Source organism: Thamnophis elegans, chromosome 1 (assembly GCF_009769535.1).
Source record: "Thamnophis elegans isolate rThaEle1 chromosome 1, rThaEle1.pri, whole genome shotgun sequence".
NCBI lineage: Eukaryota > Metazoa > Chordata > Lepidosauria > Squamata > Colubridae > Thamnophis > Thamnophis elegans.
This window is the reverse complement of record NC_045541.1, coordinates 135,215,342-135,241,230: the sequence shown is the minus strand read 5'-3', so window position 1 is coordinate 135,241,230 and position 25,889 is coordinate 135,215,342. Positions and strand designations below refer to the sequence as shown.

The 25,889-nt window shown below is 38.7% G+C and overlaps 1 protein-coding gene across 2 annotated transcripts in view; it reads left to right on the top strand.

Annotated features, from left to right (window-relative positions):
• Positions 1-25,889, top strand: part of CEP128 (centrosomal protein 128) — a 184,917-nt gene that overhangs the window by 15,621 nt on the left and 143,407 nt on the right. For both annotated transcript variants that reach the window (XM_032232414.1, XM_032232421.1), the window contains exons 8-12: positions 120-236; positions 3,699-3,785; positions 6,162-6,236; positions 12,704-12,836; positions 15,819-15,979. In XM_032232414.1, coding sequence (XP_032088305.1) covers positions 120-236; positions 3,699-3,785; positions 6,162-6,236; positions 12,704-12,836; positions 15,819-15,979 — 573 coding nt within the window. The remainder of the gene's footprint in view (positions 1-119; positions 237-3,698; positions 3,786-6,161; positions 6,237-12,703; positions 12,837-15,818; positions 15,980-25,889) is intronic.

Below are 25,889 nucleotides of genomic sequence, written 5' to 3'. Positions count from 1 at the left end.
GCAATTGGATCTTGGTACTTACTTTCCTTTTCCCTTGTTATGAATTTGGAGCATTTATGTTTGCTTTTTTTAAACATCGTAACAAACGTTTCTTCTCTGACATCTGCCTGCTTATATAGGTATCAGAGAGGGTGGAGAGAAGACTCCAAGAGATCGAACGAGAAATCCGATCAGAAAGGCAATTGGTAGAAAGACGCCAAGACCAACTGGGACACATGTCTGTGCACCTGCAGGAAGTAAGCATAAAGGCCTTGGTATATGTTTAAAACCGCAAAAGAGCTTTATGTTAGTAATCTAGCCTGAGTTAATTATTTAAAGGGGTGACTTCCTTCGTGCCCCCCCCTCCCCCCATAATAGAGGTCATGCAAAACTGACCAGATACTGATGAAGTGTGGCTCCCAGGTTTCAACCACAAAATCCAAATAAACTGCCGGTTGACAGCACAGCAATAACGAAAATCTCTCCGCTGCTATGTAGTGCAATTTCAAGTCCAGATCTGGTAACTTTGCTTCTATACAAAAATATTTCTCATGCTGGAAGCCAGGAGTGTTGGTTCCAATTATACAATAGTTGAAGGGATGCTGTCTTAAAACAATTTCAGGTACATTTAACATTTAAACGATTGAAGGTATTATTAACAGCCAGTAGTGCATACTTTTCTTTTGAAGGGGTAAATGTAATGTAATGGGTAGCCAGTTTCCTGGTGCCGTATAATCAGCTGTGTTTGAATGAAAACGCATTCAGGAGAACAAGAGCCTGTGCTGGGAAGGTAAACTGAGCTATTGTTTGCTTCAGAACAGAAAATTAAAGTCTTTCCCACCTTTTCTTTGAAGAGAATGCATAAAGTGCATATGGGAGAGGTAGTTAATTTGCTCCACCCCTGTACTTCAGAGGCCAGGGTTTTTAAATATATAGCTTATAATTTTGGAATTAATTTAAATGTCTGGGCAATTAGTGGCCGTCATTTTCAATTGACTTTACTCAGGTGTCTCACAGAGTCTATGAAAAGTTTAATATCATATTTGGTTGCTTTAATAAATGTAGTGACCTGGGTGCATTTTTCTGAAAAGCAATTGCAGATTATATAGAGAAGTATAAATCACTAGGGATTAATTGAGATTGATGCTTTCAGTTTTGAAAAAAAAAAGTGGATTTCTCTCAAGAGGTCACATTAAAAAGAAGAGAGGAGGGGAAAGCTACCACACATGTTAAGTTTAGTAAAAGTAATAGCTTTTCAACTTCATGTGCTCTTACTGGGTCAGAGATTTTTTTTCCTGGTATTCGCCTTCGTTTTTTAAATTACCTCGAATGATTGTAAAAGATTGTGATTGATTAGAGCAAAGAGGAAATGAAAGTGGTTAAGTTCTGCAGAGAAGATTCTCACAATGTCTAGCAATTTTTTTCCATTGCTTTTGGGCTTTTCCTTATTTTGGATCCAGGAACTCAATGTATAATTTAATACTGTACTATATCTTACAAACCCAAATATGAACTTTTACAAGGTTTTACACCTTGTTCTTTTTTAAAAAAAACCATGAATTTTTTATCAAACATATATATGCTTGGTAGTGAATGTTTTGTTAATGTTCTTCATACAAACTTAACCTTTACCTTTTACTATAGTGGGAACATGTTGCTGTACTTTTAAAAATTTGCCTTGATTGAGATGATCTATTTGAAATACATATTTCAAATTATACATGGTGATTATATTTGGTAATACCGTAGATTGCATTTGGACATTATCTTGCATTGTGGTTTTTTTTTTCTGTTTTAATTCTTTTTTAGTAAACAAATTTATATGGTCACCCAACTCATACAGAGTTGACTCCAGGCAGCTTAGAACATTAAAAAAAATATATATATAAAAACCATACCCTCCTAATGGTGGCAGCAACAAAATCAGATCAATCACTTAATTAGTTCCATCTTCATTCATGGTTCCCAGACCCACTGACAAAGTCATACTTTCAGGGCCTATTTGAAAAGCAACAAGGTGGAGCTGATTATACATCTGGGGAATGATGTTCCATAGAGAAGGAGTCACCACCGAGAAGACCCTTTTTTGTGTCCTATTTGATGTACATCCCTAACAGTTGAGGAATATACCTTGCCTTCTAATCCTGGTAGGCCAGGTGGATGTAACAAATAGCTTTCAAATAGCCTAGCGTCAGGCCATGTAGAACTTGAGAGATGATAACCAGCACCCTAAATTCGCGGCACGTGCACTCACATTTGCGAACTGGTAGGAAAGGTAAGTGAATCCCACCGCTGGTTCAACCTGTGTATACGAGTATTAAAGTTTTTTCAGGGCAGAGTTATACACAAAGAACTTATATTACTATCTTGCAGGTTGTCCTCCTTGGCAAGTCACCAAGAACTGAGCATTACGTTTTAATACATTATTGTAAGAACTTGTATACTTTATAGCTCTTCCAGTTGGGTTTTTCTAGCTCCCCAAACTTTTAAGGTGTTTAACTAAATATCTAAAAAACCTATGAAGTGGAACCATAAATCATGTGACAATTTTATAGTTCTTCTCCCCCGTGGCGTATATAACAATGGTAAGTGGCTTAAAGCTGAATGTCAGAGTTGGACACCTTTTGCACAATTGGCAAGATTATATATCTCTCCATCTGTTATTTTCCTCAGGAATATCACTTCTGTGTTTTGGAAAGAAGAGCAATGCATTAAAAGTATGATTTTGAATGTACAAATAGCTGAGAAAGAAAGAGTTAGTGCCTTCTCTGTCTGGTTTGGGTCTGAAATTGAGGAGGGTTTCTGTTAAATGTAACGCATTTATAGTTGCAAAAAAGCTCATGAGAGAAAACTGGAGCCACATGGACTTTCTTATGGTAGGCATCAAGTGATATTTCCTCAATGTCTGGTTTTACTTTAGCTATCATCCTTTGATGGAAACAATATCTGTGCAATTCCTTGCAGTTCATACCTCAGTACAAAGAATTGTATTTCTGTGCATGAAGCATAGGCTGTTTTTGAAGCAAAGATTCAAACATCATAGATAGTCCTCATTTAACACTTTCTAATAGAGACCGGAAGTTCCATCAATAAGTAACACAGTCATAAATTAAAAAAACAACAACCATATCACCATGTTGCTTAACAATGGCAGCCCTGGTTGCCATTATTAAATGAGAACAATGTCAGCTGTTAAGCAAGGATGTCACATAACCCTCACTTCTAATTACCTGCTGAGTTCCCTATTGATTTTGCTTGTGAGAAGTTGGCAGGGAAGATCACAAATTGTGATCATATGACTGCAATGGCCATAAATACATAGTCCAGTCGTAATTACAATTTGTTCAATATTGTCATAAAGTTGAATGGTTGCTGAAGGAGTGGTTGCTAAATGAGGACTCCTTGCATATGGGAAATCTGTCACTTCTGACCTCTTTTAATATACAACCTTTTTTGCTCTGTACCAATATGGTGGATGGTACCCTCCGATAAAAGAAAAGAACAGATCTTCAGTGAAATTAGTTCAATGTTTGGACCAGAGATATTCACAGATTAGTATATGTCAGAGTCAGATTTTATTTCGAACAGTATGAATCTACAATATGTAGATAAAGTCTATATGTATCATCAGACAAAAGAGAACAAACTGAATATTGTTTAGCATATTTATACATTAATTATTCCCTTGAAATCCCACATCCTCTTTTTATTCTTTCAAGGCTTTAAAGCAACAAGATGCTAAAGCCAATGGAGTGGAAATTGTCTTGAAAAATAGAATTGCAAAAATGGAAGATGAAAAAAGCAAAGTAAGATTTAAAAATTCTATTGTAGTGATGTTGTGTCTTGTAGTGGCTTTTCCCTGTGTGATTAAGAAAAAAGGTGCATGAACTTTTCCCCAATTGTCAGATGGCATAGTTGTGGTTTATGTTTTTCATGTTAAGATGTAGAAAAATCTTAAAATATAGAAAGAGAAGGGGAGGAAAACTGATCTGAAACCATTCCTCATCATATGCTGGATTTTGGTATGGAAGGCATTTTGTTGTAATGTTAAGCCATGTGTTCAGCCTGATGATGATAGTATGCATGAAGCATCTGTTCTACTAATGTAAGCTCCCCACAGAACTTTGGATGATCATAATTCTAAATTACACCGGGAGATCTCTCCAAGTAGAATAATTATCTCCTGGCAAGCATTCACCAATCAGCTAATGAAGTGTAATCAGAATTATGGCGGATCTTGCTATTTGTTGCCCCATCTTCATCATGACATTCTGCTTATAAAGGGGATTTGAACTGAGAAATTGGGCTTCAGACTGAAATTATCTCTCAAACCTAGTTCACAACATATTTTATGAAAGGGACTCTAAACAAGACAAAATATACTTCTTTTCTCCTTGGTTTTCAAAGCTAAATATTGCAACTTTTTAAAAAAATAAAACCCTTTGTTTATTGTCTAAACTAATGGGCTCTGAATGTGGCACAAGTGGAACAACAATGATACGGTAATTATCTGTACCTTCATATAAAGGAGGTTCCACAGTTTTTGGCCCCATACAATTTAAGAAATTAAAGTTGTAATGGGTAGGCTTCAAACTGAATATGACTTCAACATCATTTGAACTTAAGTTTGGTTTAAACCAGTTAAGTATCATTAAAACTGAGAAACCTAAATAATTGAAATTTATGTACATGCATGCAAGAATTAAAATTGGTGGAAGAAAGCAGACCAAATATCCCTGTTGGGGAGAACTATAAAGAGCCATCACTAAAAATACGGTTTTTCATCTTTCTGCCAAATTCTTTGAGCAATGTTATATAAAGTAGTGCCTCTGAAGATGAATGCAGTTGATGGTCAGGTTTATGCATCTTCATAATATACATGGTTGATAATGTACAGTGTTTTATATTGGATCTGTAAATGAACAGCCAGGCAAATCAGTTTAAATATGAAGTGAAATCATTAGGAAAAAGCAAACAGACTAGACAGTTTTATAAGAGACTGGAAACTGTTTGTGGACTTTCTATGCACTAAATGTAATAACGGATGGTTAACTGAGGGATTTGAAGATTAGTGTAATGCTTAGCTCAACCTGTCGACTGCTTTTTCTTCTTATTTCTATATACATATGTACGTACCTACCTACCTACCTACACCTACCTACCTACCTACCTACCTACCTACCTACCTACCTACATACATACATACATACATACCGGTACATACATACATACCGGTACATACAGTACATACATACATGAATATAATATAAATATATATTGTATTTATGTATGTATGAATATGTGTGTGTTTATGCCAAAGGGGAAGATAATTTACTGTTTTTTCTTTTCTTTCAGCACCCAGCCAGGGTGGATCCTATATATTAAATGTTAAGTTTAATTGACCACTTTTTCCTCTTTTTTTGTACACTATTTGTTTCTTTTTTGTAACAATAAATAATAATAATAAAAAGCATACTGTATTATTTTGGCTGCCACATGTTTATACCAACTGTTATTTTTAGATACTCTTCAAAAGAGAATATTGGAAGAGGTCATTTTGTTCTTAGTGGTTACAATAAGATCCAAGCTATTTGAAGTTTTGGCTTTAGCATGAATTGCGCCTTGAAAATCATAGGAGATCAATCCTGAGGCACTGTTCCTTTTTAAAAAAATATTATTATAAATATCAGTCATTTTGTAAGAGCATTGCACTTTCTTTCTTTTTGTATTGTTGGTAGTCATATGCAATGTTCTTTTCTATTCTGCGTTCTGCGTTGACATTTTGACTGTTCATATCCTACCCTCCTATCCGGAAGACTAGGAGATTTCTAGGAACTAAACCACATTTAAAAATGCATTAGACTCAATAGCAGAGGATGCTGTAACAGCTTAATTATGTAATAGAATGTTAAAAAAAAAGTCAATGCTGCTCAGAATCTCCAAATCCATAATATAGGCCTCAAATAAATTAGGTAGGCAGGCAGACAGACAGACAGAGACATACCTGTCTGTAAACAGATCATTTGCTTTAAGATACCACTAAGATAAAAAGCATTTTTAAATTGCCTGTAGTATTGCATAATAAATAAAACTTTCAAATAACTTCAAATTATTTAAATATGGTACTTAATAAGTATAACCCAAATATTACTAGCAATGAAATTGTTTCTTATTTTATTAAGCTTGAACAGGTTTTGGAGCATTCCCAGAGGAAACTGGATCATTCAGAAAGTAATAGAGAAATTCTTCTCCACCAGGTAATTGTTTTAACAGTTGGCTATATTTGGGTCTCATAAAATTTGTATCAACTCAGCAGACAGTTGGGATGAGATGTGCTGAGGAAATATTCAGAAGCTTGTGTCCTAAGTTAGATTACAAAATTAAATATGTAAAAAAAAGTTCCTAGAAATATATAACAGAAAAAGGTGGTCTTATTTTGCATTATGAGATGGCACCAACCTACCAAAGGCGTTCTCCAGTTTTTAAAGAAAGTGTCCCTAAAAAGGGATTTAATTTATTGTTTTGCATTTTGTATCTTTATCCTTCAGCATGGGACTCTTTAAAAGGAGAGAGCATTCGATTTGAGATTACCAAATTGGTTTCATGACTACATGGGGATTTGAACCAGCTGTCTGTTTTCCATTTTCAATAGTTCTCTACTGTACATTTTTGGACTAGAATGTACAGGATTGTACATTCCTCAAGGATTGTACAAAGCTACCATACAGAATACCAGTGCATGTGTCATTTACATATTTAATTTCTTACATTTTAGTTTGCTGCAACTCAGCATTTGTTTCTTGGAGGTATTCTATGTTGCAATTGCTCTTTGCTCTAATTGATATTATTAAAACAAGCTGTGTTTTAAGAAAGGTGGACAGTCTCTGGTCATCTAAAAAGCTTTCTTAATCTTAATTGGTTTGATTTTTTGATTTGGTTTTGTTTGTTCGCTTATTTTCTCAAACCCATACAGAGTATCTATTATATAAATGGTAGATTAATGTGTTTGAAAATAAAGTAGCATAATAAATAATACAGATTGAAATGTTCTATTTATTGCTCAAGATACATTAATTTAATGTGCTAATTCAAAACCTCAGGCTTCCTAATATACACATTCTGATATGTTTTGAAAGAATGCAGAAGATCCTATGTTATAATTAAAGAAATTAACATATTGGACATTTTTTCCCACGTGTGGTGAAGTTGTAATATTTTGCTATGCTTTACATAAAGAAATTATAGTTTGAAAATGAATTCCTTATAGTATCTCATTACTTTTTGGTAAAATTTTGTTTTTCCAGCAATATGACTAAACCTCTGCCTCAATTTTTCCATTCAAAATCTTGTGTATTGCACTTATAATCATTATTAGATATATAACAATTTGATGTGTATTTTCCACCTTTCAGGAAAACAGTAGCTAGATGAGAATTATTTTGAATAGGAAAATGGTATAGGCAGGAAGAGTCAATCCATCACACTATTCCTTTTTAGGTAAAACAGCAGTACACAAAATGTAGAAAAATAATGAGAAATAACAGGGAAAAGGAAATAATAGCAGAAGATAAGCTAATAACTTACTCTTTATCTTTGTAATTCATCCTTGCTTTCACCACATCTACATGCGGGAGCTATAGGTGTGGTTGGGGGAACCACGGACACGGGAGTGGGCCGGAGCATTACGGTCATAACGGGGAGGGGCAGATATGGTGGGGACTTTAGGGCTGGCCATTACCGGGGAAGGAGGGTTCGCTATGTCACAGCGATCCCTCCTTCCGGCCCTATGAGTCCCACTCTGAGGCCAGATGGCGCGAGTAATCAGGACCCTGGTCTCCGGCTGTTGTCGCTAAATGCCAGGTCTGTTCTTCACAAGGCTCCCCTCGTCCGGGACTTAATTTTAGACGAGGGGGCAGACCTGGCATGTATTACTGAAACCTGGCTGGGCCCGGAGGGAGGAGTCCCCCTCGTAGAAATGTGCCCAGAAGGATTTCAGGTGCTTCATCAGCCGAGAGCTCAGGGAAGGGGTGGGGGTGTGGCTATTGTTATTCGGGAGTCTGGTTCCTCGTAGGATCCCTGCTCCGGAGCTTGTCGGGTGTGAGTGCCTGCTGGTGAAGCTGGACCTCAAGGGTCAAGTGGGTCTGCTGCTAACGTACCTGCCTCCCAACAGCGTTGCAGCAGCCCTCCCCTCGCTCCTCGAGTTGGTAGCCGAGCTGGCAGTTGAGTTCCCCAGGCTTATGGTCCTGGGGGATTTCAATTTGCCTACGCTCGGTGAACACTCGGATGGGGCGCAGGAGTTCATGGCTTCCATGACAGCCATGGGCTTGACCCAGATAATTCGGGGACCAACTCACTCTGCGGGTCACACGCTCGACCTCGTATTCCTCTCGGAGCAGTGGACTTGTGATCTTGGTCTGAGGGGTAATAAGATCATACCCCTGTCGTGGTCAGACCACTGCCTACTGAGGCTTGACTTCCGAAGACCAAACCCCCACTGTAGGGAGGAGGAACCGACCAAGTGGTTCCGCCCCAGGCGACTTATGGACCCTTTGAGGTTCCAGACGGAGCTTGGGGTTATTCCTGATACTCTCGCCCACAGTCCGGTAGAGACTCTGGCTGCCGCCTGGCATTCGGCAGCATCGGAGACCCTCGACCGGATTGCGCCACTACGGCCCCTCCGAGGCGGCGGATCCCGGAGGCCTCCTTGGTTCACCGAGGAGCTCCAGGAGAGGAAGCGCCGGAGGAGACGCCTAGAGCACCTGTGGAGGTCCGATAAATCCGAACCGAACCGAGCACTTTTAACAACTTGCACCAAGGATTACATCAGGGCACTTAGGGCAGCAAAGAGATCTTATATTGCCACCTTGGTTGCGTCCGCCGAGTCTCGTCCAGCCGCCCTGTTTAGGATAACCCGCTCCCTCTTAAATAAGAGGGATACGGGGGACCCCTTGCAGGGTAGGGCTGAAGATTATGCCCAGTTCTTGGCGGACAAAGTTGCTCGGTTTCGGTCGGATTTGGACTCCACCTTTGCAGAATCAGCCGAGGCACGAGAGGACGATTTGGTTGACCATCGCTGGGTTGAGTTTCAGGATGTTACTTCCGGGGACGTGGACAATGCCATGAGGGCTGTGAGTGCCTCCACCTGTGTACTGGACCCGTGTCCCTCCTGGCTGGTTGCTAACAGCAGGGAGGTGACACGGGGCTGGATCCAAGCGGTTATTACCGCCTCGCTTCGGGAGGGGCACTTCCCCGCCGCACTTAAAACGGCGGTGGTGAGACCCCTCCTGAAGAAACCATCTTTGGATCCAGCCGTACTTAACAACTACCGTCCAGTCTCCAACCTCCCCTTTATTGGGAAGGTTGTTGAGAAGGTGGTGGCCTACCAGCTCCAGCGGTCCTTGGAGGAAGCCGATTACCTGGACCCCTTCCAGTCCGGCTTCAGACCTGGTTACAGCACAGAAACCGCTTTGGTCGCATTGACCGATGATCTCTGGAGAGCCAGGGATGGAGGCCATGCCTCCATCTTGGTTCTCCTCGACCTCTCGGCGGCTTTCGATACCATCGACCATGGTATCCTTCTGCGACGACTGCGGGAGGTGGGGGTGGGAGGCACTGTTTTGCAGTGGTTCTCCTCCTACCTCTCGGACAGGTCGCAGTCGGTGTTGGTCGGGGGTCAGAGATCGACCACGAGGCCCCTATCATATGGGGTGCCGCAGGGGTCGGTCCTGTCCCCCGTACTATTTAACATCTACATGAAACCGCTGGGCGAGATCATTCGGAGGCACGGGATAAGATACCACCAATATGCGGACGATACCCAGCTGTATCTGTCCGCCCCGTGCCAACTCAATGAAGCGGTGGACGTGATGAGCCGGGGTCTTGAAGCCGTTAGGGACTGGATGCGGGCTAACAAGCTTGTACTCAACCCAGAAAAGACCGAGTGGCTGTTGTGCTTCCCTCCCAAAAATTTGGTTAGTGTTCCAACGCTCAGGCTGGGGGGTCAAAATTTACACCCCTCAGACAGGGTTCGCAACTTGGGAGTCCTCCTGGATCCACAGCTGACCTTTGATCACCACCTGTCGGCTGTGACCAGGGGGGCATTTGCCCAGGTTCGCCTGGTGCGCCAGTTGCAACCCTACCTGAATCGGGAGGCTCTCACAACAGTCACTCGCGCCCTCGTGACCTCTAGGCTGGAATACTGCAACGTGCTCTACATGGGGCTGCCCTTGAAGAGCATCCGGCAGCTTCAGCTAGTCCAGAATGCGGCCGCGCGAGTGATCGTGGGTGCACCTCGGTTCGCCCACATAACACCTATCCTCCGCGAGCTGCACTGGCTACCTGTTGACCTCCGTGTGCGCTTCAAGGTGCTTCTTACTACCTATAAAGCCCTTCATGGTAGTGGATCTGCGTACTTGGGAGACCGCCTCCTGCCAATTACCTCCTCTCGACCCATAAGATCCCACAGATTAGGCCTCCTCCGAGTGCCATCTGCCAGCCAGTGGCGGCTGGCAACTACGCGGAGGAGAGCCTTTTCTGTAGCAGCTCCGACCCTCTGGAACGATCTCCCCGTGGAGATTCGTACCCTCACCACCCTTCAGACCTTCCGCACAGCCCTCAAGATCTGGCTATCCCTCCAGGCCTGGGGGTAAAGACCATAGTTTGCCCCCGCCCGAATGTTGAATGAATGTTGTTTGATCTTAACTACATACTGTATTTTTATGTTATTGTACGTCTTCCCCTCCCATAAGTTGTTAGCCGCCCTGAGTCCCCTCAGGGAAAAGGGCGGCCTATAAATAAACGCAACTAAACTAAACTAACTAAACACTGATTCATGTATTACCTTTTGTTATTTAAACAAAAGATTCTGAGAATCTCCTCAGTTCTGCCCAATCATGACTTTTCTTTCAAAACATCCAATCTTTCTTCACATACTAGTTTTGCCACTTGGTCTTTATCCATTTTGTCTGTATAACTGAGGTATCTCAATATTCTTCTATCATACAGGTAGTTCCTGAGTTACAACAGTTCATTTTGTCATTATTCAAAATTACAATGGCATTGGAAAAAGTGATTTATGACCATTTTTCACAATTGCAACTTTTGTAGCATCCCTATGATTATGTGATCAAAATTCAGATGCTTGGCAATTGGTTCATACTTATGATCATTGCTGTAGCCCAAGGTCATGTGGTCACCTTTGCAACCTTTTGACAAGTAGTCAATGGAGAAGCCCGATTGACTTAACAACTGGATTATTATCTGCAGTGATTCGCTTAACAACTGTGGCAAGACAGGTCATAAAATGGGGCATTTGTCACTTGACAAATGTTTCACAGAAATTTTGGGCTCAATTGTGGTTGTAAGTTGAGGACTACTTGTATGTGTATTTTTTCTGCATTTTTTATTATTCACTAAACCCATTCTTCTTGATCCTGATTCTTGTTGGTTTACCACACATAGTATTTTATTTCCACTGGGTTCAGATGTTTATTGTCTCATGAGATATTCCACAGTCATTTCCATATGCCATTTATGTCATCTTAACATTTCATTTAAAAATATTCCTTTCAACAGGAACATGTGTCCCCCCCCCCCCGACTTTTCTTATATATCCACATTTTTCCCCAACTACCATTCTTGCGCTCTGAACCCTGGAACTTTTTCTTTACCCTTTCATCTTGTCCCCACCATACATTCATGTCACTTGAAACAAATTTGTCCTCTGGATTGCATTCATTCATATTGTGGTGTAATTTTCCCCCAAACTCATCCATTTTTCCATAATTATGGTTAATGGGAGCATAATATACAACTACTAATAATGCATGAGTTTCTGCTTTCATATGTACCAGAACTATCAGGATAATATAAATTCATACTTTCTGACATATACAGTATTTTAGTGCTTTCAGTCATAATTAAACCTACACCTTCATGTCTATGGAGATTCTTAATCATCCAGCTCATAGTTGTCCCAAAGGTGCTTTTTCCAAAAGGCAACTGGAATTTTTTTTTTTTGAAATGTTTCACTTCTTATCCAAGGAGCTTCTTCAAAACTGGAACATTTTCAAAGAAAAACATCAAGTTCCGTTACCTTTTGGAAAAAGCACCTTTGGGACAGCTACACATTCCGTTTCTCCACTCTGTAACATTATACTATTGTCATTCACATCTATCATATCCATTCCCTTTTTCTTAGGTTCACAAACATACAGTAAATCTATATTCCTTTCATTTGAGTTCATTCATTAACTCATGCTCTTTACTATTTGCTTCTCCTAAATTCAAAGTCAGATGCTATTGCTACAAGCAGAGGTCAATGTCTAATGACATCATTACATATGATTATTATCATATGGAAGTATTCTCATTGTGTTCTTTTTCATTGTTTATTTTATGGTGCTGTTATTATTTTACTTCTGTTTACACTTTTTTCATTTTCTTCCTTTTTGTTATTATAACCTGCCTAGAGTAGCCCCACAGCAAGATAGGTGGCAAATAAAATTTAATAAATAAATATGGAACATTTATCAATATTGCATGTATTTCATTTATTACTAATTATACTTCATGGATAATAGATAAGAGTCTCATTTGCTTGTGCCTTTCTGTCCTTTAAAGCTTTAATAGCATCCATGAAGATACAATGCCAGATTTGATTGAAATTTTCTAGCTTGTTTAAAAAGCTGGCACTTGTCTGTGTATATGTATGTGTGTGTGTTAGATTGAAGATCTTCGTTCCCAACTTCTTAGAGCAGAAGAGGACCGTTCGACTCTGCAACATCAAATATCTCAGGTTTCTAAGCATCACCAAAGCCATCTAAATGAGCAGCAGGATGACAGGAGGAAGCAAAAAGGTAGGACTTTTCCTTCTACCTTTGGTAACCATTAGTCCGAAGAGAAAATCTTAGTACTTGGAATGGTAAGCTACATTTTGCCAAGGGGCAGAGATAAATAATGCTAAACCCAGATCACACAGAGAAAAATATTTTTTAAAAATGAGCATGTAAATGCTCACCATCTCAACTTATTTTTACTCATTACTCTGCAGGGGTGCTGTAAAATTATGACACTGATATATTTAAAAAAATACTGAGAGTTAAAGGAGACACAATTTAAGTTATGGAAAACATATTGCACAATTTTTGAGATTAAAAAATGAGAGGAAAATGCTAATATTTTATAGGCTGCTGAAAGATTATGGGACCTGCTAGTATTTTATAATCTACTCTTTGCATCTCCTGCTGTGGGAATATAATAAAAAATTGAGAGGCAAACAAAAGTGTATGTATGAGCTATGGAAGAGACTTCTGTTTGCTATTCATGTCAGGAAGAGCTGTATGGTTGCATTCTAACATCTCATACAGCAGTAGATGGAGGCAATAAATCAACTATGCTTGGTTGATTTTAGCCTTTGTTTCATTTGGCATTGAACAGATCAGTATAGTTAGATTCCCTAAATCTTCAGGGTTGCTGTGAGGATTTATTCTAGGCATCTGAAGTCTTAGATCTGCTGAAACCGGATGATGGGCTGTGAGGATCCCATTCAGGTGGGATAATTTAATTCCAGCTGCTAAGCTTAAAAACCATGCTTGGTTCTGGCACTTAGTTAACAGCTACAGAGAGGCATGGGAAAACTATTGCCAGAATATTTTCACAGTGGAATCAAAGGGTAATCCATTTGTGGCTGACTCTTGAAGTGTTGTTCCTGATTAGCTTGCTGAGGTCAAGGTCCTTATTATACAGCTAAAACCTGAAAGACCTCTGGCAGAAAATGTTACCCTTAGAATTACTAAAAGGAAAAAAAAGGTTGATGGGCTCCAGTGTTGGCTGTCTTATTTACCCGTATTAGCAGTTCAGTACATTTTTATATTGTTTGGAACCATGCCACTATCATCTATTTTTATAAAAACAAAGGAAATAGTCCAGACCCTGCCAACCATAGACCCATTTGTTTGCTTAATGCAATCAGCAAATTGTATGCTGCGGGTACTTTTTTGAACTGCAAATGATCAGATTGACTCAGACTCATCACAAAAGGACTGGAAACTGGTACAATTGCTTTGTTTTGCATCTCCCTTCATGACTAGGGCAAACTTTTTTTAAAAAACAACAATAACAACAACAACCAACAATAGTGAACAAAAAGGGAATTGTAAATTACAAATGCCTTCTGCTATTTTATAAAACTAATACTTTACTATTGATATTCTATCTATATTGATGCTGTAATCCTATTCTTAGTTTATACTAATTTCCTATTCCAAAATCAGTATTCCTGGTATATTACAGTTTCACCATCTATTTTCTGTAGACTATTTATATGCACTATATCTTAAAATCCTACTTCTTTATCTTTCTCTGTTCTCTGTTCTAGATCTATACGGTATATTTCCTGTATATCTATACTGTATATACTGTATATAACCATAACCATTTGTCTGAAGTATTGTAGGGTTTCCTGCCTAGGCAGGAGGTTGGACCAGAAGACCTCCAAGGTCCCTATCAACTCTGTTATTCTATTCTGTTCTGTTCTATTCTATTCTATTCTATTCTGTTCCTGTGTTGCTAATATCTATATTTCTCTTATATACAATTCTATATGTACTGGCACTCTTTCTAGATGTATTGCTGCATTTTTCATTCATTTGGTCCTTTATCTTTTGGTTTCTATTTCTGCTGCTTTGCCTTTTCTGCTGAATTGTTCCTGGTTGGGCCCCTTTCCTTTTCTCCTCCTTCAAAGGAGGGTTCCAGCTGAGGGGAAAAAGGATCTCAGATCAGGTCTGAGGAAAGAAAGAGAGATACCTTGCACAACCCAGTTTCTGCAGCTACAACCTCCTTTCCTGTTGCCTCTTTTACAGCAGGGCTTTGGGGTGTCTGTTTATTCTGTTGGCTTCTCTTGAGGCCTGTGGCTGCAGAGCTCACAGGTAGACATTTTGTCTTCTCCCATCCTCCCCCACCTGTCCAATATTGTGATTCTAGCAGTTATGTCGTCCTGGCATTGAGAAGAGAGGAGAGTGCAGATATTTTTTTAAAAATCAAAAATTACTGGTTTATCAAAAATTACTATTTATCTGTACTATATCTTAAAATCCTTTTTCTTTATCTTTCTCTATATCTGTATTATATATTTCTATATATGAAAATGAAAACATTTTCATTGAGAAACGGGCCAGCTTTAGAGGGACTAATCAACTCTGGACCACAATTTGGTCCTTTGCTATTTAGCTGGAAAAAAATGATTCTCACAGCTCAGAGGCTCCTTTTTTGAATCCTTTCTTGATTTCAGTTCAGTTGTGATTTGATCTCAAGCAGAAACTTGTGGGGGGTGGAAAACTAACTGTATCCTTAATTGAAAAAAATCTTGCTCTTTCTCGTCTTCAATGCCTCTTTCAAATTAGATTTAAAAATATCCCTCCTTGGGAATATCTCTCTGGAGATGTCTCCACCTAGAAAAACATAAAGCAGAAATATGTTCTAGGCCTTGCTTTTGTTATTGTACTAGCTCTTTCTCTTTTTTCTGACTTGGAAAAAGGTGAATGAGAATATTTTAAAAGCTAATTGTTATCATGGAGTTAGAGATGGCTTCTGAGGAAGGCAACTCCCCTATCTGCAGTGTCCCAAATCAGTTTTTCCATTATGTTCCAAAATGTCATTCAAAGGAGGCAATAGCACGGAACTAAAAGGAAATCAAGTTGATGGAGTATAGACACACATATGTTGAAACATATGTTTAAATGTTTCATTAACTATATTGCTCCATAGAAAAATTCTGTTTAGAAGGAGCCTTGTTTTCCCTCTTGGTTTGCTCTGATCCTAAATTGTATCATGTGTTCCAGTTGTTGAGAGGTCTGATCCTGAGAAGCAAGAGATGGAGAAACAGATCTGGGAATTAAGAGCACAATTAAACCACAGTGCTGTAATGTCAGAGATAGAGGAGCTTCAGCGATGTGTTGAGCGCAAAGACAAAGAGAAATTGCAGCTTGTGATGCAAATGGAGGTAAACTTTTTCTTACATTATAACTTTAGGGGCTTTTACTTTGCAAATGAGAGGTATGTGTGCTAAAGTTGCCACACAAACATCATCATCATTGCTTTACTTATAAAGAAACAAACAGAAAAAAATTATGTACATGAAACCAGTATGTTGAGTTTTAGCCTTGTCTTCATTCCCTTTCCATGTTATTTATTTTGATATCTCTAGGGAATTTGAATGGCAGGACAAGTAGTAATATTGACAATGTACATTCATACAAGTCCTTATTTGTAGTCTTGTCACAGTCTTGAGTAGCATGGTGCATAGTTCTTATGTTAATGCAGGACTGTCATTTAAGGAAAGTAGTGGTTCCCATCAACACCAAATATGAAGGCTTTTATTTGTGAAAAATACAGCTGACAAAGCATCCAACTGATCTTGAAGAAGCAGAGTAAGGTCAGCTCTAGTTAGTACTTGAATGGGAGGCTACTTGGGTCTATAGACTAGATTGGAAGATCAAAAAACCAATCAATGAAAAAGGCAGTGGAAATCAGTTCTATATTATTGATAAAAAAGATGGATGTTTCCAAGTAGTCACTACTTGAACATGACTTCATGGAAATTTTATTTTCAGTTACGTACTTCCAGTAGCTCTAAGTATAACTTATCTCCTGCTGGGTATAATTTCTGGAATTACCAAACTATTAACCATAATTCTTAAGAATTAATAATTCTTCCATTATCTAATAAATACAGTTTTAAGATATATGTTTAACCAGTTGATACCTGTGAGAGATATAGCTTTGATCTAGCATTGGTCAAGCCTCTGAGTAACAGTGATCTAAAGTCAAAATTAAAAAATTTCCAACACAATTCTGTAGAAAATATGTAGTAACAGAGCAGTTTCCTGCTCGTCCAGCCATCCATGTGCAGAAAATTAAGTTTCTTTTCCTGGCAACTGTGAGCAATTTATTTTGATTCTGAGCAAGATTACAATACAATACTCAAACAAACTGGGAGAATCAGCTGAGAGTGGCAATATCATCTGTTACAATGGAACTGACCGAGGAAGATCAATTATAAGCTTCTCACTGACTTTCTCCTTTTGCCCAGACTGTGACCCTTTCTTGAGATTTGAAAGGGAAGGTTGTCTAATCTGAGTACTTGGTATAACATGATGATCAGTGAGATAGTGTTGGCTATCATCATTTGGGTAAACCAGAAGTTAGTGCCACAATATTTTAAAAATGAAGAGAGGAGCGGTGGACTGGGGACATCATAATTTCAGGCAAATGGATGCGATCAGATTGGGAAATATTTCAATTGAAATATTTCTGTGCTGCTTTGTCATAAAAGAGAAAAATAGGGAATTGTTACTTCATAAGGTAACTCTTTGATGCTCAGTGGACAGATGCTAGTATGCTGTGGTGTCACAAAAAGATTTCAGGATCTTAGACTGAGAATATCTTCATTGTCACTTTAAATGTACACTATTCAGCATACATTAAAATTAAATTACATTGCACACAGTTCTCAAAGATCACTACACATGCACACTACAAAAACATGACATAAATAAATAAATAAATAAAAATTATGCATATACCCACATATATTATATGATAGAGAGAAACAACATAGTTTGCAGCTAGCTTTGCATTCTCAACCACAGAATGAATGTTACGCTGTGCAGAATTTGACAATAGACTGGTAGATAGTTCAGTCAAAATTAAATGATATTTAATTATTAAGGGCATATTATTGTTTGGCGCTGTATTTGATTTAAAAAAGAAAGGTCATAGCAGTCTGCTACCATTAAAGGGATTATTCTTTTTGCATTGCATGTAGTCTTGTCAGTTTTGTTCTTAAAAAAGCTATTTAAATTGTATTAGTTTTTTGTAAGCATTACTTCTAGCAATTGTCCTTGAATGGGGTTCTCTTTGGTCACTCATATGTTTGAAAAGAATGTTTCAAATTCCAAAATAATTTATATCTTTATTCAGTTGACATAGAACATACATGGGCTTTTCGTGATCTGCGGACTCACGTCTGATACTTCGACTGCTCCTATCTGGCCTATGACGGGATGGGTAGCAGTGGTGGTGCAATGATGGTGGAGAGGCAGCCTGGAAAATGGCTGCTCTCTACAACAGTCCCAGAGTCTCATGTGGGAAAATTAATAGCCCAGCCCTGACATAGAGAGACATTATTTAGAAGACATGACTAAAATTATAGATAAATTGAGATGATTGCTGTTTTGATTTCTTACTATGATTGTTAATTAGTATGAATCTTGTATAATAGTTAAGCCATACTTATTATAAAATTATAAAATTTGATTATAAATTTAAACATACATTTGGTCATAGCTATTATTTTAGAGGGGTTTCAGTTGAACATATTTGAAGAGCATAAAGAAATAGCATATAAAAATAATATTTTATTTCCTTGATACCAGTTTGGCTAAGGCACCTTGCTAGGAACCAGGAGACTGTGAGTTCTAGTCGCACCTTGGCACAAGCACTTTAGGCCAGTCACTCTCTCTCAGCCCAACTCACCTTGCATGGTTGTTGTTAGGGAGGAAACAGAAGGAGGAAGGAGTATTAGATATGTTTGCTGCCTTGAATTATATATAAAAATAATAAAGGCAGAATTAAAAATAAATAAAAATAAATAAAATACTCTTATAATCATGATTGTATCAGAAGCTATAGCTTCTTCAGAAGTCAAGTTTAAGAGTAAATTTTATTGAATACAATTCTAATAAAGAGAACTCTAAAATAAATGAGCATGTAGGAAAGCAGTTAAGATACAACATAGTTACTTAAAATCTATTGCACTCCTTGTATTTAACTAGGGTGTCACAAGCTATAATGGTACTTAGGTATTATTGTTAATTGGTTCTGGGAAAAGCAATGTGTACCAAAAACAATGAGTGCCAAACAGATTTTTCCCATAAGGAATAATGTAGTGAGTCATAACATGACAAGCTCTAGCTTATGTGTTGAGCACCAAATTCCATGAGTTTCAAAGAAGTTATGTACCATTGTACTTTGCGAGAGGAAAACTAAATTTCTTTTTAGTAATATAATTTGGAATCTGATCACTTTTTACATTTGCAACCCCAAAGAATTTCTGGGAATTTTGCTGTACGATTGGAAGATAAAAATATTCATAGCAGGTAACTTTTTCTTTTGTAGATTTGAAATCATAGACCTACTCCCCTGCACCATTATGCAATTCACATTTTGCTTCCTGTCATTATCCTTTGAGGATAATTTCACTCTTGATGCAACATTAGGCCATAAAAGACTGTGAATTTGAAAACTGCAAAAGTAAAACAGCATCCCATCAAATCTGTTTCCATATGCAAATGTAATATTGTTCTTTGCTTTTTCCAGATGGAGTTGATGAGTAAGATAAGTAAACTTGCTCTATGGATGGTTGGAAAAGTTTAGAATTTGCCTCAGAATGGCTTGATAAATTTATTTTATATGACACTCAAAATAATCAAGCTGTTCAGATTTAAAATTGAGATTCTGTGGACTGGATCGCTTGGCTTGCTCTAGGCAAAAGCAGCCGTCATTGATGGTTTAATTGTGGTTTGTTCAAAATCTCTAATGGGAATTGGGCTGATCTTGTTACAGACTTTTTAATTGGGTAGGGATATTCAGCCCATTTAATTTTCAGTTTGGAGGTTTATGCAATTCTGAATTATAATAGGAATGGACAGGCTTAATTCATCTTAGCCATCTATACTCTAAAATATAAATGAGGCAACTTCCTGGAAGAAAATTAGTAAAATTAAGATACATGCACGGGCTCGATTGGATGCAAACTATCTTAAAGCCCTGCAGAAAAATATTGAGGCAATTCTATGTTTTGTTTAAAGTCTTTATTTTTCTTTATAAAAAGCAAAGACTGATATTTCTGATGAGGTATTCACTTTTGTCTACTTTATTGTGTGAACTTTTCTTGAGTGGGACTAAGGATATGTGATAGTTAATTGAAGAAGAAAGATATATTTTATAATTGACAATAAAAAAAGTTAATTTAGCTCGCACTAATGTATCTTTGAAAAGTTATCTGGATAAATTGGAGAATGTTCTGTACATACCAAATATATTCATTCTATTCTTTTAAACTCATGTTGAACCTCATTAACCTTCATGAGTCATTTGTATTCATCAGGATTCCAAGTATTCCCTCTTCAATGGATGTTACTAATTTAATCTGTTTTTTTCCCCCATCATCTGAAAGTGTTCAGAGCTGACTTTTACATAAGTCAAAGCAACATTAAGAGAGAATTAACAACATTTCTATTTTTAAATAAAACGGAGATGGTAATCTCTCTTAAGTGGGCTTTATAAAAAAAAAAATTGACTGTCTTGCTGAGCTACTATGTACGGTATATAGGCCCTATCAACAGTTTATAGTATGAGTGAATAAATTAGCTGTTAATAATTATGCTGTATACTAAGATATGATGGGAGCTTATCAGTAGTTTTAATAAGCGACATATATCACCAAAGTAAATAATTAAAATCCAATAGTGTAATTGCCATCAAGTGTATAAGATCTAGTGCCTAATCCCATGAGAAAACACCATGCTGAAAAATTGTGCTTTGAAGCAAACCCTATTTTTGAGCATGTTTACAATTTAAAAATGCTGTAACAATAATCCTATTAATATTAAATACATTAAATAGGTACTAAAAGCTGGTACAAAATAGTTGAAAGCATGTTTAGGATTTTTAGGATTTTATTGGAAATTTATATGCCGCCCTTTTCCCTGAGGGGACTCAGGGCGGCTTACAACAGTGAAGGGAAGGGAGTGCAAGACAAGACTTAAAAAGAAAAGAATCGTGATTAAAAGAAAATTGATCATAAAAACACAACATTCACTCAACATTCGGGCGGGGTGAGAGTAATCCTATCCCCAGGCCTGACGGGATAGCCAGTTCTTAAGGGCTGTGCGGAAGGCCTGGACTGTGGTGAGGGTACGGATCTCCACGGGGAGGTTGTTCCATAATGTCGGAGCAGCAACTGAGAAGGCTCTCCTCCGCGTAGTCGCCAGTCGGCACTGACTGGCGGATGGGATTCGGAGGAGGCCTACTCTGTGCGATCTGATGGGACGCAGGGAGGTAATTGGCAGGAGGCGGTCTCTCAAATAGTCAGATCCACTACCATGGAGCGCTTTATAGGTGGTAAGTAAGACCTTGAAGTGCACCCGACGATCAACAGGTAGCCAGCGCAGCTCACGGAGGATTGGTGTTATATGGGCGAACCGTGGTGCGCCCATGATCACTCGCGCGGCCGCGTTCTGGACTAGCTGAAGTCGCCGGATGCTCTTCAAGGGCAGCCCCATGTAGAGCACATTGCAGTATTCCAGCCTAGAGATCACAAGGGCTCGAGTGACTGTTGTGAGAGCCTCCCGGTTCAGGTAGGGCCGCAACTGGCGCACCAGGCGAACCTGGGCAAATGCCCCCCTGGTCACAGCCGACAAGTGGTGGTCAAAACTCAGCTGTGGGTAAAGTCTATGTCTGCACAGAGATGTATCCTCATAATGATTGCAGTCATGTGCAGAGAAAGATTATTATGTGTCTTTGTATGTTTCTACGCAGTGATAGGATTCTGCACATCTACAAAGCACATCCAGAAGTATTTCTCTGGCTGTGTGTTAAGCATGCCTTGCAAGGAGAAATTGGTTACATACCCCATCACATTTTGATTAACTTGCCTATGCAGGAGCAAGCATGTACAAGCATAAATGTCTCTCACTTAATAAACGGGCTTCTGGATATGTGTCCAGGCATGTCTGAACAATAGCAATAGCAATAGCAGTTAGACTTATATACCGCTTCATAGGGCTTTCAGCCCTCTCTAAGCGGTTTACAGAGTCAGCATATTGCCCCCAACAATCTGGGTGCTCATTTTACCTATCTCGGAAGGATGGAAGGCTGAGTCAACCTTGAGCCGGTGAGATTTGAACCGCCGAACTGCAGCTAGCAGTCAGCTGAAGTAGCCTGCAGTACTGCACTCTACCCACTGTGCCACCTCGGCTCAGAGGCCAAGTTTCAGTTTGACTTTTTTTTAAAAAAATGTTCCATGTGCTTTTAAACAAATAAAGCCCCATTTAAAAATGGTAACTTCTGATACCAAAGAAAACCTTAAATATTCTGCAAATAGTTTAATATCATTGGAGTTACTCTTCAACAACCAGCAAACAGGGTTATGTTTTTCAGGGATTTCCAGGTGGTACAAAATGGTTGAGCCTCCTGGGGGGTCGGAGGGGTTAATAAGTTTCAATTTGTCTGGTCAGAAACCTCTGCAGCGTATATTGTAAACTTCAGTCTTGGTTTCATGTATGCTCTTTAAAGAATGGCATGCATCTTCTCATTGTACATTTGATTGGTGACCACAGTCCCCGTAGTAAGCATCCCATTTCACAGTAGTCCCATCTGATGAATATGAATGCAGGAATGCTTGATATGAACTTCTACATAATCTATTTCTGTGGAAAAATTGATTACCTTTATAGAGTTTCAAACATTGTGACTCTGATGCTTCATTCTGCTAAAGGAAAGAGTTCATAAATACTATTTTTCATCTAAAGTCATCACATCCATTTACTAAATCTATTCTCAGAAAAGTGTTAGCTGTGAAAACAATCCAAACAGTTGGATAATTTATAAAAGTCATAAAATCTCATACTGAAACAGTTACATATGCTTCTGACTTTATGCCTATCACTTCATTTTGATATCAAAAGCTAATTGCATTAATTCTAAATTCCTAAAATCTTTACAAACCAGTCAGACTCGGAACAACAGATTTGGGTAATACTTTTGATAAAGGTGATTAAATTGTCTTTGTTTTAGCATGCTGACACAGTTAAACAAGGTTAGTGAAACACTACCACCACCATATTTCCCCCTGCATGTATATATTTTATTATAAAGTACAGTAAGGTTGGATTAAAAATGTGAAATACCAGCCCTTTCACAATAATGGCAATTCAGTCCAATATTTGCCATTACTAAAAGTAAATTAGTGTCTTTCTCAATGCAATCTATGGAGGTTGCCAGTTCAAGAAAAGTGTCCCACATAAAATATAATTTATCCAGTTTAGAGGAAGTATTTATGATGCTTCAAAGACCTTGGATCTGAAAAATTCTATAGTATTTTTAATGAGTTCTGTAGCTATCAATTTGTTCTTTTTGCTCACATAGACAACCGTCAGACAATGAACGATTTTTATGCTCTAGACTTTCAGAATCTGTGTCATGCTAACAAATGAGACCTAATCATTTTTAAAGGTGATTTAAATTAAGGTGATGGGTCAAAAACTAACACAAAGTATGATTATTATTATTATTTTGGTAATCTTTTTATTCACCAGTTGCTGTATTGTCAAATCAGAAGGAACAAGGCAATTTATGACAAAAATTGAGCCCAAATTTTCTGTTGCTAAGTGAGACAGTTGATAAGTTTCTTTTACGTTTTCATTGTAAAATGGTCATTTTTTTGAAATAATCACCTTTCTTGCCACAGTTGTAAATCACTGCAGTTGTTAAGTTAGTAACACAGTTATTGAGGGAATCTGGCTTTTCCCATTGACTTTACTTGTTGGAAGGTCGCAAAAGAATATCACATTACTCTGGAACATTGCATCCACCATAAATATGAGTCAGTTACTAAGCATCCAAATTTTGATCATGTGACCATGGGGAAGCTGCAACGCCAATCATAAGACTGAAAAATGGTCATGTTATTTTTTCAGTGCCATTGTATCTTTGATCGGTCACTAAATGAAAACGAACTGTTATAAATTGGGGACTACCTGTACAATACCACCCTGAGCATCATCCTCAAATAGACTAAATGGCTCATGAGTTCAGAGGCTTTTCCTTCCTCCAAGCCTTTGCTTTGGAGGCCCAGGAGGTCAATTTTGTATCAAACAAATCAGCCTCTATAATTTTTTCCAGTCCTTTATACTAAGTTGATAGATGTTTGCTCTTGTACAGCATGCTTTTGTCATACCTATATGAATTAGTCAAGACCATAACACCAGGGGTGGGTTGCTGCCGGCGTTGCTGCTGTTTCACTGTGCGCGCATGCGCAGTTGACTGTAAATTATTCTGCGCATACGCAGAACATGAAAAAATTACTAAAATACATGCCGGCAACCGTAGCGGCGACCAGGGAACTGGTTCAGGGGTGCGGCCAGCCTGGGTCATTCTGCGACCAAGGCCAAAATACCACTACTGGTTCGCCTGAACCAGTGCGAACTGGTAGCAACCTACCTCTGCATAACACTCTCCTCTTCCAGGGCATACCTAGCGCTGGTCCAGAGAAACATCTTTGGAAAAGTTTTGCATATGTGTAAAAACCTGCCACCGGATACCTGCATGGAAAATGCCCAGATATGACAATCATTCTTTTCACATATTTTTAGTCATTATGAGAATATGTATCTGCCTAGTTGCAGACACATTGCAGACAGAAGTTTTAAAGTTTTTTATTAATATTTATTTTACTTCACTAAAGTAGGATATGCTGCAATATTTATTTTTGCCTTTTTGTGAGTGGGTTGGAGGATACATACGATACATACAGGTGAAACTCAAAAAATTAGAATATCGTGCAAAACTTCATTTATTTCAGTAATGCAACTTAAAAGGTGAAACTGATATATGAGATACTCATTACATGCAAAGCAAGATAGTTCAAACCGTGATTTGTCATAATTGTAATGATTATGGTTTACAGCTCATGAAAACCCCAAATCCGCAATCTCAGAAAATTAGAATATTGTGAAAAGGTGCAATATTCTAGATTCAAAGTGTCCCATTCTGATCAGCTAATTAAGCCATAACACCTGCAAAGGGTTCCTGAGCCTTTAAATGGTCTCTCAGTCTGGTTCAGTAGGAATCACAATCATGGGAAAGACTGCTGACCTGATAGTTGTGCAGAAAACCATCATTGACACCCTCTATAAGGAGGGAAAGTCTCAAACGGTAATTGCAAAAGAAGCTGCATGTTCCCAAGTGTTGTATCAAAGCACATTAATACAAAGTTATGTGGAAGGGAAAAGTGTGGAAGAAAAAAGTGTACAAGCAGCAGTGATGACCGCAGCCTGGAGAGGATTGTCAGGAAAAGGCCATTCAAAAGTGTTGGGGACTTTCACAAGGAGTGGACTGAGGCTGGAGTCAAGAGCATCAAGAGCCACCATACACAGACGGATCCTGGACATGGGCTTCAAATGTCGTATTCCTCTTGTCAAGCTGCTCCTGAACAACAAACAATGTCAGAAGTGTCTTACCTCGAAACAGATCTGGTCTGTTGCTCAGTGGTCCAAAGTCCTCTTTTCTGATGAGAGGAACTTTTGCATCTCATTTGGAAACCAAGGACCTAGAGTATGGAGGAAGAATGGAGAGGCACACACTGCAAGATGCTTGAAGTCCAGTGTGAAGTTTCTACAGTCTGTGTTGATTTGGAGAGCCATGTCATCTGCTGGTGTTGGTCCACTGTGCTTCATTAAGTCCAGGGTTAGCGCAACTTTTCTACCAGGAGATTTTGGAGCACTTCATGCTTCCTTCCGCAGATGAGCTTTATGGAGATGCTAACTTCATTTTCCAGCAGGACCTGCCACCTGCCCATACTGCCAAAAGCACCAAAACGTGAGTCAATGATCCTGGAATTATTGTGCTTGATTGGCCAGCAAACTCGCCTGACCTGAACCCCATAGAGAATCTATGGGGCATTGCCAAGAGAAAGATGAGAGACATGATACCGAACAATGCAGAAGAGCTGAAGGCTGCTATTGAAGCATCTTAGTCTTCCAAAACACCTCAGAAGTGCCACAGGCTGATAGCTTCCATGCCACACCGCATTGAGGCAGTAATTTCTGCAAAAGGGGCCCAAACCCAGT